At 46.1% G+C, this 17,131-nt stretch overlaps 1 protein-coding gene and 1 pseudogene across 1 annotated transcript in view; both read left to right on the forward strand.

The window, feature by feature from the left end:
• The window catches only part of LOC133365212 (vasoactive intestinal polypeptide receptor-like), a 150,612-nt gene that overhangs the window by 85,505 nt on the left and 47,976 nt on the right, over positions 1-17,131 (forward strand). Inside the window, exons 4-5 of the mRNA XM_061586768.1 lie at positions 9,897-10,000; positions 16,449-16,546. Of these exons, the coding sequence (XP_061442752.1) occupies positions 9,897-10,000; positions 16,449-16,546 (202 nt within the window). The remainder of the gene's footprint in view (positions 1-9,896; positions 10,001-16,448; positions 16,547-17,131) is intronic.
• Positions 8,802-8,919, forward strand: LOC133365675 (5S ribosomal RNA; annotated as a pseudogene).

The raw sequence follows: 17,131 nt of genomic DNA on the forward strand, positions 1-17,131 counted from the left end.
GTTTCCTCTTATGGCACAGTTTTCCTGCTGGAGGAGAGGGCACTGGAGAACTGTGGTGTTATGTCTTTGTAAAAATCTGTTTGTTTACAAGTTTACAGGGTGAGACTGTTAGAAATAATAATTGAAGCTAGTGGGACCTGCAACAAAATGTTGTGGCGAGTCCTTCCTGTTTAAGATTCCAACCGTTTCCTCCCCATCCCCCAACACTTAGTCAGTGTTCCATTGCAACTGAGCATGCTCAGTCCTCATTTGGCTACTTTGGGATTTCCCTTCCCTCCTTTAGGGTTTTCCCCCTAGATTTTTTATATTTCCCACAATCCTATTGATACTTCTGTCTTGTGTATGGGTGGTGCCATTTTGGCTACAAAAGCAGCAGTACTCATAGGCTAGACATTGGAAATAGAGGGAAATATATAATATAGGCATGTGCTAATGAGCCTAAGCAGCCATGTTAGCCATCATGGTACCCTCTGGATGTTGTTGGACTACAGGCAATTTCTTTTCCAATTTGTATTTGACACAATTAGCACTGTTTCTGTTCTGCTGAGGTGCGGTTTCTGCCAAATGCTACATTATTTGTCTCGCTGTCTGCTATGTAACATAAGTCATGTAACTCTTTATGTAACTTACATTCATTTCAGTGTAAAGGAAAGGTCAAAACAATATAAAAAGAGAAGACATTAATTATATATCATTTGCAGACTTACAAAAACCCAACAACGGTGTGAACAAATACTGATTGTATTCATCTGACTGATTTCCATTCCTGACCATAGGCAAACACACAAACTGCTCCAATTTCTGCTTCCTTTTCCGTTTTCATCAGAATTCTCCAGCATCTGTAGCCCCAGACAGCATGGCCAATGGCCATGGATGACAGGGTGTAGTCCAGCAACATCTAGAGGGCATCACATTGATTACCCCAACTGAAAGGAAACAGTGCTGGTCATGGACTCCAAACCATTGTGAGCATGCCAGGATGCTTCTGCTAAGCAAGCAAGCCTGGAAGCTAATAGGGGTTGTCTCATAGCAGCTGATTCATCCCTGCAGAAACATGTGGCCCTTTTGGAGAGATCAAAGCAGAATTTCAGCTGTAATCCTTAGTTTAGGTTTATTTTTATTAAATTTGTACATCACTTCCCACCAAAAAAAGTTTGGAAGCAATTTGCAATAATGAAATCATGTATGTACTGTATGAAAACAAATTTACAATAGAACAACATATCTTCGGTGCTTCCCAAACACCTGAGCAAAGAAAAACGTCTTTACCTGGTTCCAAAATGGTGGCAAGCCTGGTGCCAGGGGGGGCCTCCCTGGGGAGAGCATTCCAAAAATGGAGGGCTGCTACAGACAAGACCAATTCTCTTGTCACCCCTCCAGACCTCCTTCAGAGGTGGCACACAAAGAAGGGCATCAGGTGAAGATATCATGGTCTGGGAACCTTGATATGGGGAAAGGGAGCTTTGTAGGTATTGTGGTCTTGAGTCGTATGAAGCTTCCAAGGCCAAAATCATAGGAACATAGGAAGTTGCCATATACTAGTCAGACATTGGTACATCTAGTTCAGGGGTCTCTCCCAGCCCTGTCTGGAGATGCCAGCGATTGAACCTGGGACCTTCCGCATGCAAGACAGATGCTCTACCACTGAGCTATCCCCTATCAGCACTTTGAACTGGGCCTGGAAACAAATGGGCAGCCGGTGCATTCGGGCCAGAATGAGTTCATTCCTTCTTCTTCCAGTTGAAAATCGGGCACATTCTGCGCTAGCTGTCTTTTCCAAACAGTCTTCAAAGGCAGCCTCTTGTAGAATGCATTGCAGTAGTCTAATATGGAGGCTCCCGACATCCTAGACTGTCAGCTGTGCTGGCACTGGGGCTGTTGGGAGCTGGGAGTCCGACAAGATTGTGAGGGCACCACACTGGCTAGCCATGCATTCTTTGCATGCAGAAGGTCCCAGATTCAGCCCCTGGAAGGTCCAGTTTAAAAAGGAAGAGGTGATGGGAAACATCTGGTCAGACCACAGAGAGCAAATCAGGATAGAGAAGACTGAACTAGATGGAGCAAGGATCTGACCATCTCACTCAGTATAAGGTGGATTCCTTTTTTCATATGATTGAATTTTCTGTCTCCAGCTAAGGATTCTCTTCTCTGGAAAAATGTGACCTCCCAAACAGACATTTTTACCAGATCAGAGTTTTGTTCTTCATTTCTTGGCCATGAACATTTATTCCAAAATGGATTGCTGTCTCTTTAGCTCCGCTTCCATATTGGACCACGTACAGGAGAATTTTTCTCCAACGGATCATTTTGTTCCCTTTCTGCTGTTTGCCATGGCAGAATCAATCACACCGGCTCCTAGAAACACAGCAGCAAACATAAACATTTCTTTACCATTTTGCCTCCAGCCCTTTCGTCTTCCAGCCATTCATGGGGAGTAAAAGTGATGCATTTTGGAACTCTTGCTTACATATTGCTGGGGAATGCTGGATAAACATATAATTTTGCTGTTAATTCAGAGTGTGGCCAAGTAAAATGAGCAACAAATCCATGGGAAAAAGAGCAGCTGGAATAAAATATCACTAATAGGCAAAAAAAAAAACCTTGCAGTTTAAGAACGTACCTATAGCCAACAGATATTTCTATCAAACTTTTAAAAACAGGTAAATTGGGCAGCTATAGTGAATGCACTAGGGGAGCGGGAGACCAGACCTCTCTGAGATCATAGAATCATAGAGTTGAAAGGGGCCTATAAGGCCATCGAGTCCAACCTCCGTTCAATGCAGGAATCCAATTTAACGCATCCCCAACGGGGCTGTCCAGCTGCCTCTTGAATGCCTCCAGTGTTGGAGAGCCCGCCACCTCACTAGGCCATTGGTTCCATTGTCATACCACTCTTAACAGTTAGGAAGTTTTTCCTGAGATTCAGCTGAAATCTGGCTTCCTGCAACTTTAGCCCACTATTCTGTGTCCTGCACTCGGGATGATTGAGAAGAGATCTTGACCCTCCTCTGTGTGGCAACCTTTCAAGTACTTGAAGTGTGCGATCATATCTCCCCTCAGTCTTCTCTTCTCAAGGCTAAACATGCCCAGTTCTTTCAGTCTCTCCTGATAAGGCTTTGTTTCCATTCCCCTGATCATCCTCGTTGCCCTTCTCTGAATCTGTTCCAGTTTGTCTGCATCTTTCTTAAAGTGTGGTGTTCAGACCTGGACAGAGTACTCAAGATGAGGCCTAACCAGTGCCGAATAGAGGGGAACCAATACTTCACGCAATTTGGAAACTATGCTTCTGTTAATGCAGCTTTAAAAAGCATTTGCCTTTTTTACAGCCACATTGCACTGTTGGCTCATATTCAGCTTGTGATCAACGACAATTCCAAGATCCTTCTCACATATCATATTGCTCAGCCAAGTATCCCCCATCTTATAACTGTGCATTTGGTTTATTTTCCTAGGTGTAGAACTTTGCACTTATCCCTGTTAAATTTCATTCTGCTGTTTTCAGCCCAATGCTCCAGCCTATCAAGATCACTTTGAATGTTGTTTCTGTCTTCCAGGGCATTAGCTATCCCTCCCAATTTTGTATCATATGCAAATTTGATAAGCATTCCCTGTACATCCACATCCAAGTCATTAATGAAAATGTTGAAGAGCACTGGGCTCAGGACTGAGCCCTGCTGTACTCCGCTCGTTACCTCCCCCCAGTTTGAGAAGGAACCATTGAGGAACTCTTTGAGTATGATTCTGGAGCCAACTGTGGATCCACCTGATAGTTGTAGAAACTAGCCTATTGTGCAAAGGTAATATGTGCATTCATTGGCTTGCCTGCTTTCGCCTCTGGTCCCACCTACATAAGAACATAAGAGCATCAGAACAGCCTGGCTCCTGGATCAGGCCAATGGCCCATATAGTCTAACATTCTGTCCTCACAGTGGCCAGCCAGATGCCTCTTCTGTGAAGCCCACAAACAGGACCTGAATGCCATTGGCATGTGGCCCCTTGAAGGCTCCCCAGATGATCGTGATCAGGGCCGGTTCTAAAGGGCGGCCAGGTTGGGCACTGGCCCGATGGCCCCTGGAGCTACAGGGGGCCCCTCAGCCGCCCCTCCGCTCCCCTTCTGTGATCTGCAGGCCCCCCACGTCCCCCCACGTCTCCCCACTTACCTGTCTGCTGTCTTTTACTGTTGCCCTTAACGAAGATGGCGGCCGTGGTTTCCCTAAGGTACTGAAGCCCCTGCTGCCATCTTAATTGATGGCAGAGATGTGTGCATGTAGCACGCATGCGTGCCATCAACAAAGATGGTGGCGGAGGCGTCATCCCCTTAGGGAAACCGCGGCCACCATCTTCGTTAAGGGCAATGGTAAAAGACAGGAGACAGGTACATAGGGGGTGTCGTGTGCATGCACGCACGTGCGCGCATGCGCGCGTGCACATACACACGCAACGGGGCCCAGGGCAAGCTGATGCCCAAGGGCCCCAGCATTCCTGGAGCTGGCCCTGATCGTGATCATGCCGCCCTTGGGCTGAAAGGAGTTCCCCACTCTGCCTTTATCAGTACTCCTGATAAGGGAGCCTATGTGAATCTCAGGCAAGTTGCTCTTATGTGGAGTGTCCTATTAAGAGGAGCTTAGTTAAGAAAAAGCAAATGTGTAGTGAAAGCCCTGCTCAGAGCATGCAGAAATAAAAGCAGGATGCATTTGAATCCGGGGGGGCAGGGGGGTAGCTTAATGTGATGCTGAAACATGACACTCCCCCAGCAATATTTCAACATTGAAATACATGATGTGAAATGTCATACATTGCACATTTCTTACCTCGGCCATAAACCTTCCCTGCCAACATAGGGACGTTGCTCTCATCTCCTGCTAGTGGGCTTCTTGCCAGCTCCTCTTAATATTCTTAGGTAGGCGAGAGAATTGCTTGATTTGTAAAGTGAGAGCTGGAAACCATGCGCCAGCTACCCTGGAGACTTTTCTTAATCCATGCATGAGGGCCAGTTGTGGGTTTTCTGTGGAGGAAGAAACATACTCTGCTCACCCAGTGAGCTCACCCAGTGAAGTGGAGCCACAACACTACCTTTCTGGCAGTGGAGGTTCTGCTGCTGGCTGGGAAAGAGAGAGTCAAGACAGTGGAGAGGTCATCATGGTGCAGGCGCATTGGGGGAGCCAATCTAGTGCTTCCACCGGTTCATGCACAGTGTGCTGACCTCCCTACTGCCTCGCCACTGTCATTCCTACAAAGCAGCAGTGCCCCCACTGTTGGGAAGCTAGCATTGCAGCTGTGCCCTGCCGGATGAGACACTTCTGCTCTGTGCTTGTTCAGACGATCCCCTTGTTCCAGGGGTCAGGCTGGGGAAAGATTCTGGGGTACAAATTAAGCCCTCGGTAAGAAAGGCAGACAAATCTAGAAAGAGGAGTTTCGAATTACTTGTGTGTGTGTGTGTGTTGTGTTAAAATCCAGATGTGGGTGGAAGGGCCGCAAGACTTTTGTGAATGGGAGGGTGCTTCAGTCAAGCGTAAGGAATAAGAGAACAAAAACATCACAGAGGGGATCAGCTTTTAAGAAGATACAGAAAGTGCGTTTAGATGAGTTGCCTATTGATAGCGGAGCCCACGCAGCAGCGCTAATACGCCTGGCACTTAGAGGCACAAAGCACATCACAAGCGAGGGAGTGCTTTTTTACTGTGCTGTCAAAATGTGGGCAGTTCATAACCCAGTAAGAGTTTCTGGGTGTTCCATGTAGAAATAAAGAACATGCCATATGGCTGCGCAGAGACTTTGGTCATGTTTGCAGACGCTGGCTATTGGGAACATCCGCCTAGAGCGCGGTTTGGCGGAACAGCGGGATGCAAATTTAAGATGTAAAGGGGCAAATAAATAATACAAATGGCTTTGCAGAATTGGATAAAGGATCCATCTGCTCCAGGATTCTGTATCCCTGGGATCATCAGACATGGTGCCCATGGGCACGTGTGTCAACCAGTATCTTCTGTGGCACCCATGAAAGTCAGGAAATATCCCCTCAAACATCCACAATGCATGGGAGATTGTTTACTCTTCCTGCTCACTTCCTGTTTGCATTGGCTCATCCTCTCTAACACTGAATTTGTTGTTATGTGCCTTCAAGTCAATTGCGACTTATGGCAACCCTATGAATCAGCGACCACCAATAGCATCTGTCATGAACCACCCTGTTCAGATCTTGTAAGTTCGGGTCTGTGGCTTCCTTTATGGAATCAATCCACCTCTTGCTTGACCTTCCTCTTTTTCTACTCCCTTGTTTTCGCCAACATTATTGTCTTTTCTAGTGAATCTTGTCTTCTCATGATGTGTCCAGAGTATGATAACCTCAATTTCATCATTTTAGCTTCTAATTATAGTTCTGGTTTAATTTGTTCTAACACCCAGTTATTTGTCTTTTTCGCAGTCCATGGTATGCGCAAAGCTCTCCTCCAACACCACATTTCAAATGAGTTGATTTTTCTCTTATCCGCCTTTTCACTGTCCAACTTTCATATCCATACATAGAGATCAGGAATACCATGATCTGAATGATCCTGACTTTAGTGTTCAGTGATACATCTTTGCATTAACACTGAATGTCCCCCTTAAATATCCCCACATTTCATTGATGCCAGGATTGGACAACCACTTTCCCTTCAGCTATGAACAGAGGAGAGGTGCAAAGCACTTCTCTCTGAGTGAGCATGGTGATGGCTGATGCAGATGCATTTTCCCTATTGATGGGGTCATGTTTGCGTCTTTTTGAGGTCCTGTCTCTTTCTCTGCTCTTTTAGATGTGGTGGCCATTTTGTGTGTCTGTCAGTGACCGTTTTGTGCTATGCCCATGGCAGCCATTTTGTGACTGTCGCCCACAACCTTTTCTCAACATTCCAAATGTGTTGACTGGCCCAATAAAGTTGCTGCCCCCTGCTGTGAGCGGCCTAGATAGATACCTCTGAGAAGCTGACAGGTGAGGCGTGTGACTTGTTGCTTTTCTTTTTTCAGCCTCTGATATTGAGGTAGGCTGTCTCCACCCAAGTTGTAAAGAAGTAAACTCAGCCCCAAGAGAGAAGTTCTACAGAGGAGCCCTCATAGCTCTGGTGTTAGAATAACAAGGTCACCCAAGGAAGTGGGGAGCAGATATCCTTACCTGTTAAGCACAGTGTTTGGGAGGCATGGGGGGGCAGAGTGAGTGAGTGAGTGAGTGAGAGAGAGAGAGAGAGAGAGAGAGAGGTGGGTCCCAAACTAGGGCTGTACTATAATTCCACCCAGTTTGGATTTGGTATCAAATTTTCCATTAATTCACTTATTCTCTGTCATTGCGGATTGGATTTTTATGTAGCAATTTTCCATGGCTATTCCAGTCACTGCCTCTCAGCCTCAGAGGGAGGCAATGGTAAACCCCCTCTGAATACCATTTACCATGAGAACCCTGTTCATAGGGTCGCCATAAGTCGGGATCGAGTTGAAGGCAGTCCATCATTTATTTATTTATTTATTTATTTGATTTATTCTTTGATTTATATCCCGCCCTTTCTCCCAGCAGGAGCCCAGGGCGGCAAACAGAAACGCTAAAAACACTTTAAAACAGCATAAAAACAGACCTTAAAACACTATAAAACAAAACAACATTAAAAACATTTTTTTAAAAAAAACTTTAAAAACATCTTTTACAAAAAAGGTTAAAAACATATTATTAAAGAAAGCATATTAAAAACAATTCTAACACAGACGCAGACTGGGATAGGTCTCAACCCAAAAGGCTTGTTGAAAGAGGAAAGTCTTCAAAAGGCGCCGAAAAGATAGCAGATGGCGCCTGCCTAATATTCAAGGGGAGGGAATTCCACAGGGTAGGTGCCGCCACAGTCCATTGAGATTTTCAAAAACAGGTTTTTTTAGGGGGGGGAAGATCCCTGGGCTCCAAGCTCCTTCTGAGAGGAAGGGCAGGATATACATGCAATTAAGAACGATAATTTTATCACTGTTTCAGTTATCAATATTTCCTTTCAAAATACCAATACTAATGTCAAACAATTTTGTGAGGGGCGGGAAAACCGATTGGTAAAAGCAGCAGCTAGCAGACAAAGAATGAACTCAAATTGATTCCAGCCTGTTAGGTTGACAGAATGCTTTCGAACTGGCGCTGGCCAACAGATGCCGTCCCAAGTCCCCACAATGACTTCACATTGCAAGGATGAGCAAACTCCCCCTCCCACATGTTCACCAAATGTGTAGGGTGCCGCAGGACCGCACACACCCAAACGCCGGCGCGCTGCAAGCCACGTCTCTGGCGGATGCGCATTTAGGACGATTGAGAATGGGCTGTGTGGATGTAGAGCTCCCCCTCCAGTCAGGAACTCTGATTTGCCCAAGGTCCCTGGTTGCACAGAAGATGGCACCTGTGCGCATACCACCTTTTCTCATGGTTGCTGTATGTGCAGCTTTTGGAGAAGCAAGGCACAAAGGCCATCTAGCTCAATGCTAGGGCGCATTATTCCTGCTCCTTCCTGATGCATTCACTAAGTGCATGGGGGTAATTCATGCTCATTAGATATTACAGGGGAAGGAGTAAAAGGACATAACCCCCATTTGTAGCCTTGGCAGTCTTTAGGCACCAGGCTAAGACCTTGCTATTCACCCAGACTTTTGGTTAATGTTGTCTCCTATATTGGTGCTCCACTTTTAGTAGGGTGGGCAAGACCTGGCCCTTATTAACTTTCTGATGGATGAACATTTTATGGATTTTTACGGATTTTGTATTGTCATTGTTTTAATTTTTTTCTGGTTTTAAATTGCTTTTTGGCTATGGCTGTGCTATCCTGAACACGCCTGATCTCATCTGATCTTGGAAGCTAAGCAGAGTCAGGCCTAGTTAGAACTTGGATGGGAGACCGCTGGGAATACCAGGTGCCGTAGCCTTAGAGGAAGGCAATGGTAAACCACCTCTGAATACGTCTCACCATGAAAAACCTTATGAATAGATAGATAGACAGACAGACATATACATATATATCTTATATATTTTTAGGTGATTAACGGAATCCTTACAGGGATCCAGAGCAAGCTTGAGTGAAGTTCTGTTTGTTGCTTTCAAAACTGTCTTATATATATACGTTGTAGGTGTGTGTGTCTATTAGATTTATTTATTTATTACATTTGTATGCTGCCCCATAGCCGAAGCTCTCTGGGCAGTTTACAACAATTATATATATGTGCTTTGATAGTAAAAAGCATACAGGGCAACCTTCGTGCCCAGTTTGGAAGTTCCAGCTGGTGCAAAATGCTGTGGCTAGACTGAAAGTGGGGACAAACTACTGCCAACATATAACTTTGGTGTTTAAACGCTTGCACTGGCTGCTGATATGTTACCGGACCAGGCTCAAGGTTCTTGTATGAATTTATAAGGTCCTTAACAACTCGGGTCCAGGATATCTTAAGGACCGCCTGGTCCCTTTTATCCTGTCCGATCACTGAGATCTTGGAGGGCTTCCCCCTCGGTGGTCCTCCATAGCTCAGATGCTCATCTTATAACTACTAGAAGCCGTGCATGTGGCGTTGTGGGCCCAAGCCTGTGGACCTCCCTCCCAAGGAAGATCAGACAGGCACCTTGCTGAACTTCAGACACGTGCCAAAGACTGTCTTATTACAGCAGGCATTTTAAAGTAGTATTCGGTTTTATGACGATTTTTTAATCATTTTGGTCTCTGATTGGTTTTTATGTTCGCCACTTAGAAATGCTAATGATTAATCAGTATATAAATGCCTTGAATAAATAATAAAGAAATGCATGTTCCATAGACCAAACGCCTGATGCAAGTCTCACGGATTCCTCCCAAATCCTTTTCTACAACTGTCACTGTCAAGCCTTGTAACCTTCTTGCTTTATTTCTATCTAGGTAACGTGAGCAGGAACTGTACCAGCGAAGGTTGGTCTGATATGTACCCTCCATATATAGCGGCTTGTGGGTATGATCCCAACAGCACAAACGCAGTGGAGCAGGTCAGTAAAATCTAAGCAAGGTGGAATTCAGTTAGGTTGACAAGAAAAACTGAATATTCGATTTCTGAAAGGTTTCAGCGTTAGGCTGTATTTGACACTACGAGAATTGCATCACCAGAGGCCTGGGTGAGGAACCACTGCCCAGTGAGGGATTCTTATATCCCGATGGTCTGTTTTATTATATTTAGAATTTATGAATGGGACCAGCAACAAAAGTTTGCAGTGTGGAGTGCTTCAGTCAGCCAGCTAGCTGTGCCCTTTTTCATGATACTCCATTCCATTCCCCTCCCACCCATTTTTCCATTTTCCCCACCCAGCAGTCAGTCAGTATTCTGTGGCCACCGAGCACGCTCACTCCTCTCTGGAGGTTTCCTCCCTGTTAAGGTTTTGTTCTAAAGTATTTCTGTACTTCTGCAAACCTTTGGGTTCCTCCCAGCCAAGATACTTCCCTCTTTTGCATGGGTGGTGCCGTTTTGGCTACAGAAGCAACAGAACTCATGCCTGAACATCAGAAATGATGATTACAAGATGGCTTTCCCAGGGTGAGGCTCATCCATTGCACTCTGGATGTGCTGAGCCCTGCGATTTCCTCAAATGCAGGAAACTCGACTGCATAATTTGTGGTATTGAGAACCTGCATTTAGTAGGCAGAGCATAAATATTTCAAAACAACTAATGAATACCATGTGAGACATGCCTTCCTCCTCCTCCCGGATCCTGCTTTATGAAGGACAGGGCTGTGGCTCAGTGCGTAGAGCACATGCTTTACATGCAAAAGGTCCTAGGTTCAATCCCCGGCATCTCTAGGTAGAAATGGAAAAGACCCATATCTAAAACCCTGGAGAGCTGCTGTTGGTCACTGTCAACAATACCGAGCTAGATTGGCCAATAATCTGACTTGGTATAAGTCAGCTTCCTATGTTCCATCTCCGATAACAAGAGGCAGAGCTGTTGCTCAGTGGCAGAGCACCTGCGTTGCATGCAGAAGGTCCCAGATTCAATCTCTAGCAACTCCAGGTCGGGCTGGGGAGACCATTATTTAAAACCCTGGATAGGCACTGCTGGTCATTGTAGACCAGGAGTAGCCATTGTTGAGCTCTCCAGATGTGGTTTGATTCCAGCCGCCATCAGCCCCAGCCAATATTGCCAGTGGCTGAAGATGGAGGTGGTTGGAATTCCTGGAGCGTGTCATGTTGGGTCCCCCTGGTGTAGACAGTACTGAGCTAGATTGGCCAAGGGTTTCGCTTGGTGCAAGGCATCTTCCTAGGTTCCAAGACTACCCAGAGGCAACTGGCCAGCCACTATGAGAACAGGATGCCGGACTAGATGGGCCACTGGCCTGACCCACCAGGCTCTTCTTATGTCCTCATGTGAAGGCTTCCTGTGATGAGCTTTCTTAGCTGGGAATACGCAGTAGTTGCCGAACTCCATAACTGCACACATGGTTAAGAAGCAGTTGCTGCCAACAGAGCTTGGCAGATGAAGGAGCAGAGCTATGGATGCATGAACTAGTTCTTGAACCCACGGATTCCCTGCCACATGACCGCAGGTCCCATGACAGTTGGAGCAACAGATTTACTCGTGTGTGTGTGTGTGTGTGTGTGTGTGTGTGTGTGTGTGTGTTTGGGATGGATAGATCCTATCAAAAGATGTTAAGCGCTGTCAAAAGAGACAGAGGCCTTACTGAAAAAGCAGCTCTTTTCTTAGGAGTCGGTTGAGGCCACACTTGTGCCAGCTCCATTCTCTCCCTGCTGGTAAAGACAGTTCCAAAGGAAGTGGTGACTTTGGAACAGGCCATTGTGGCCAGCATCATTTGGGGCACTCTTCGGAGCGGAGGTGCATGTTATTCAGGCCAGTGTTCATCCCAGGCCAGCTCATATTGGATGTCATCCCTTTGACCCTTCAGGAGAGTCTCCTAGTGTATAAAAACAGACTCTTCCCAATCCAGATCCAGATCTTGTGCTCAAGGGTTTAAGAAACTGCTGTGGTTCAGGACCCTTGGCACTTATGCTGGAACTAGCCATCTCAAAGTCACACTGAAGTTCATCAATTGTTAAATCAGTTGTCCCCAACCTTTTAAGGCCCACTGGCCCATTTGGATTTTTGAGAAAGTGCTGTGATTAGCGACCCCTCTGGCTACTTCCACTTGAATTAATCTGAGCCTTGAAAAATACATAGAGCTGAAAGAACAAATGGGAAAGACTTTCCTCTTCTCCCAGGCATTTTAGCATGTGTTTTAATTGGCTTTTAAATATGTGTTTTTAAATTTGTATATTTGTTTTTATGTTTAATTGTTGTAAACCGCCCAGAAAGCTTCAGCTATGGGGGGGGTATACAAATGCAATCAATCAATCAATCAATCAATCGTGTCACTCTTCCAAATTCCTACTTCAGCTCTAGGTATTTTTCAAGGAAGAAGCAGGTAACCCCACCTCGTGACCAAGAGTGCAGTGAGTAGTGGGGAACTCAGAGGCTCTGTGGGTGCCAGAAGAAGACCCTGGAGGCCCCATATTAGCAACTCCTGTGTTAAGTTGTTCATGTGGGATCTGGGCTGCAGGTGGTGCTATGCAGAAAATTTCTCCCACTTTTTAAAAATCATTTTCCATCCATTAATAAGAAAAGAAAATGCATCTGAAAATTACAAAAGGGAAGAGAAAGTTCTCTCAGTGAAATTCTCATGGGTGTGGGCTAGAGCTTTTTGTTGCGCTTACCTGACCCTAGTTTGGCCTCCAAAAGGGCCCTCAAGGCAGCTTCTAGAATAGACACAAAACTACGATAAGAATGATGAGATGAAAAACAAATACAATGTCCACAATTCAATTGTTAAAATATCAGCAAGAGAGTGAACTTGAAGGGGCCATCGACCTTTTTGGGCCAGTGGGCACATTTAGAATGTTAGAATGTTAAGGGGATGTGTACTGTGGCCTTTCGGAGCACCATGACAGACACAATGGTATTGTCTACTTCAACCTCTCAAAACCTGGCATCCTCCAGATGCTTTGCACTACAACTCCAATCAGCGTGGTCATGCTGGCTAGGACTGATGAGATTCGTAGCACAAAACATCAGGAGGGCATCAGGATGGTGGAGGCAAGTCTTCTCTGATGGGCTGCCATTCTCCAGGTTCTCATTAGCCTAGGCCTTTTCCCAACACCTAGTCATTGTAACTGGAGATGCGAGGGACTGAACCTAGGGCATTCTGGAATGCTTCTACCACTAAGCTATGGCCCCTCATCAACTCTTCACCTGCCCCCTCAGTGCCAGATGAAACAGTGAATTCAATCAGCTAAACTAGAGCCACGGAGCTGTGTCTCCTCAACAGAGCAATGTGCAATGTTGCTATGGTCAAAGCCACCTTCTCCCAAACCATCACCTGTATTGAAACCATTAAGGAAGAACTGGGAGGCAGCTATGTGTGTGTTCTCTTGACAACGGAGCATTTGTACAAGGTGATCCACAGCTTCCTGAAAGCACACGCCAGGCGTTCCTGTAATCACTTTCAGCCTTTACTATGAACTTCAATCCGCCGCCACCAGAAGGCCAAGGGCCTTCAGCATTTCTGACAGTGAGCAGTCACTTTTAAAGCTTTTCCCTGAGCATTGGAGAGTAACAAGGTGTCACCTGTTGTGATTTCTCCATTAACATTTGTGTGACTTTCCCGTCAACATTTTCAAGTTTTGTACCGAACTGCTTTCAAACAATTAAAAATGCAGATTATGCTATATTATTCAGATGCATGCTTTCCATGCAAAGTCTTGTGATATTATTTGACAGAATCCAGCTGTAATTAAACACTTTTAACTATCACTAATTAAAGCTGGGGAATTTAAATACATTCCGAAGGCCTACAAATTGTAATTCAGTGGTAGAGCAGATGCTTTGCACGCACAAGGTCCCAGGTTCAATCCCTGACATCTCCTCTTAAGAAAAATAAAAGTATCAGGTAGTATGAAATGGGAAAGATGCTCTCTCCACCTGAGATCCCAGGGAACCTCCTTTGGAAGACCCTCTCTGTGCCTGAGATCCCAGGGAACCTCCTTTGGAAGACCCTCTCTCTGCCTGAGATCCCAGGGAACCTCCTTTGGAAGACCCTCTCTCTGCCTGAGATCCTAGAACCTCCTTTGGAAGACCCTCTCTCCACCTGAGATCCCAGGGAACCTCCTTTGGAAGACCCTCTCTCTGCCTGAGATCCCAGGGAACCTCCTTTGGAAGACCCTCTCTCTGCCTGAGATCCTGGAACCTCCTTTGGAAAACCCTCTCTCCACCTGAGATCCCAGGGAACCTCCTTTGGAAGACCCTCTCTCTGCCTGAGATCCTAGAGAAACTCTTTTGGAAGACCCTCTCTCCACCTGAGATCCCAGGGAACCTCCTTTGGAAGACCCTCTCTCTGCCTGAGATCCTAGAACCTCCTTTGGAAAACCCTCTCTCCACCTGAGATCCCAGGGAACCTCCTTTGGAAGACCCTCTCTCTGCCTGAGATCCTAGAGAAACTCTTTTGGAAGACCCTCTCTCCACCTGAGATCCCAGGGAACCTCCTTTGGAAGTCCCTCTCTCTGCCTGAGATCCCAGGGAACCTCCTTTGGAAGACCCTCTCTCCACCTGAGATCCTAGGGAACCTGCTTTGGAAGACCCTCTCTCCACCTGAGATCCCAGGGAACCTCCTTTGGAAGACCCTCTCTCTGCATGAGATCCCGGGGAACCTCCGTTGGAAGACCCTCTCTCCACCTGAGATCCTAGAGAACCTCTGCCAGCTGCAATAGACCAGAGATGGGGAACCTGTGGCGCTCCAGATCTTGCTGGCCTACAGCTTCCATCATCTTTGACCATTGTCCACGCTAGCTGGGGCTGATGGAGTCCAACAATATTTGGAGGGCCACAGGTTCCCTATCTCTTTCCTAGCACTGCCATGGTGTAGACAATAGATGGACCAATGGTCTGACATGCTTCCTCTGCGCTTAATTTTTCCCACTGAGATCAATGGCATTTAAAAGGGCATAATGTAGATAGCTTATATAGATTCTAGGTTCTCAAAAAAAATATCTAGGATCTCAAAAACCCAGGGCTGGCAATGCTTTCTGTGGTGTCAGAGCAGGTAAACCAATGGTAGTCTAGAGGGGCTGTGGCAAATGTGTATGGCCCAAGCTTGTTATCCATTGAGAAGGCAGTTGTAGGTAGCAGACTGCAAATGTACACAGAAAGTTTGATACTGCACATATAACCATAAGATTTGTTTGTGCATAAGAACTCTAAAACCTTTGCTCGCTTTTAAGCTGTCCTTTGAATCTCTATGGACTAGAACCCTGGTGGGCTGGCTTGCAGATGGAGCCTTACAATACCCAGACCACCACTGGTCTAAGACAGCCTTTCCCAACTAGTGGGCCACCAGATCTTGTTGGACCACAACTTCCATCACCCTCAGCCAGCATTGCCAATGGTCAGGAAAGATGGGAATTGTGGTCCAACAACATCTGGTGGCCCACTGGTTGGGAAACGCTGGTCTAAGATTACCTGACTTCTCCCTGCTTTGGCTCTGAGGACATTGTAAAAAATCTTGGGGGCGGGGGGAACAGATTGCAAACAACTGCCAAAGAGTTGTGTCAAAGAGCGTCCCCTTTGAGGAATCTAAAATGCACAGTTGAATACACTCCTTTGTAGCTTAGAGCAGGAGTGGGGGACCTCAGGCCCTCCAGGCCTCCCTATCTGGCCCTCAAGACTGTCCCCACGCCACATGCCTCACCAGTTCAGTTCAATGCCTTCAAGTCCTTTTGCCTGGTTGGAGTATCTCCTTGAACTGAGATGATGCTTCTTGCTACCATGGCTGGAGGATGAGAGAGAGAGGGGTATGTGTGTTTGTGTAGAAACCTCCGGCTTTTGCGTGGCTGGAGTGCAGCCCATGGTACAAAGGTAGCAGTCCCTTCCTTTGCTCCGCCCACTTATGCATCTGCCTCATCTGCTTTTGCACCTGGCCTCAGCCACCTCTGGCAAGCGGCCCCCAGAAGGTTTCCCCTGAGGGAATGTGGCCCTAAGGCTGCAAGGAGCTCCCCACCCCTGGCTTAGAGGATAATGGCATGGAGTTTCTTTAACTGACAACAAAATAGTGGGGGAGGTACAGGTTATTGGATACGGAGAGTGACGCGTCATGTAGCCATTGACATCCCATAGTGAAGAATGAGGTGTTGGGAATGGAGGGAGAGGAAAGAAGCTGTGAAAGTTTTGTTTGAATATAGAAAACTGCCTTATACTGAGTCAGACTATTGGTCCATTTAGCTCAATATTGCCCCTCTCCAGAGTTTCAGATGGGATATTCCCATCCATACCTGGAGATGACAGGGATTGAACCTGGGGCCTTCTGCATGCACAAACAGATGCTCTGGCCCTACCATTGAAAATACCATGAACGGCTCTGAGGGCCTAATGAATGAACGACTTCTCTTTTCTGTGTTGACAGAGCGCGTTTTATGGCACTGTGAAGACTGGCTACACCATCGGACACAGTTTGTCTCTTGTTGCGCTCACGGCGGCCATGGTTGTTCTGTGTTTTTTCAGGTAAGAGGCAAACTGTGAAGGCAGAAGGAAACTTGAGCAAGGGGAGAGAGTTGGCTTGGCTCTAGGTGCACCCCTGCAGTGGTAGAATCTGGTGAACCAGGGGACAGAATGCTAGACTTGGGTTCAGATGCCCACTGAGGCATCAAGCTCACTAGGACCAGGTGTTGTTACTGAGAGGAGAAAACCAGAAATGAAATTAGCATGTTTGTATTGGTGTTTTTGTCTTAGAGTTTTTGCATTGATGTTATATTTATTATTTGTTTATTTATTAGATTTATATCCCACCCTTTCTCCCAGTAGGAATCCTGGGCGGCAAAGTGAAAGGCATACTTAAAACGTATTTGTTTATTTTGTTCACAAAACATCTTTGCCATTTTTGCAGCTAGCTCCGAAGCAGTGTAAAATCAGTGTAATAAAAGCATTAATGTCTCAATAAACGTAACATAAAATGAAGGGTTGCATACAGCTAGGTTTTACTCTGAGGAGACCCCATGGACCTAAGTTATCCATTTCTGATCATTTCAATGGATCTCCTCTGAATATGACTCACAATGGATACGCGACCCGATACAAAACAGTACCGAT

Source organism: Rhineura floridana, chromosome 10 (assembly GCF_030035675.1).
Source record: "Rhineura floridana isolate rRhiFlo1 chromosome 10, rRhiFlo1.hap2, whole genome shotgun sequence".
Lineage (NCBI taxonomy): Eukaryota > Metazoa > Chordata > Lepidosauria > Squamata > Rhineuridae > Rhineura > Rhineura floridana.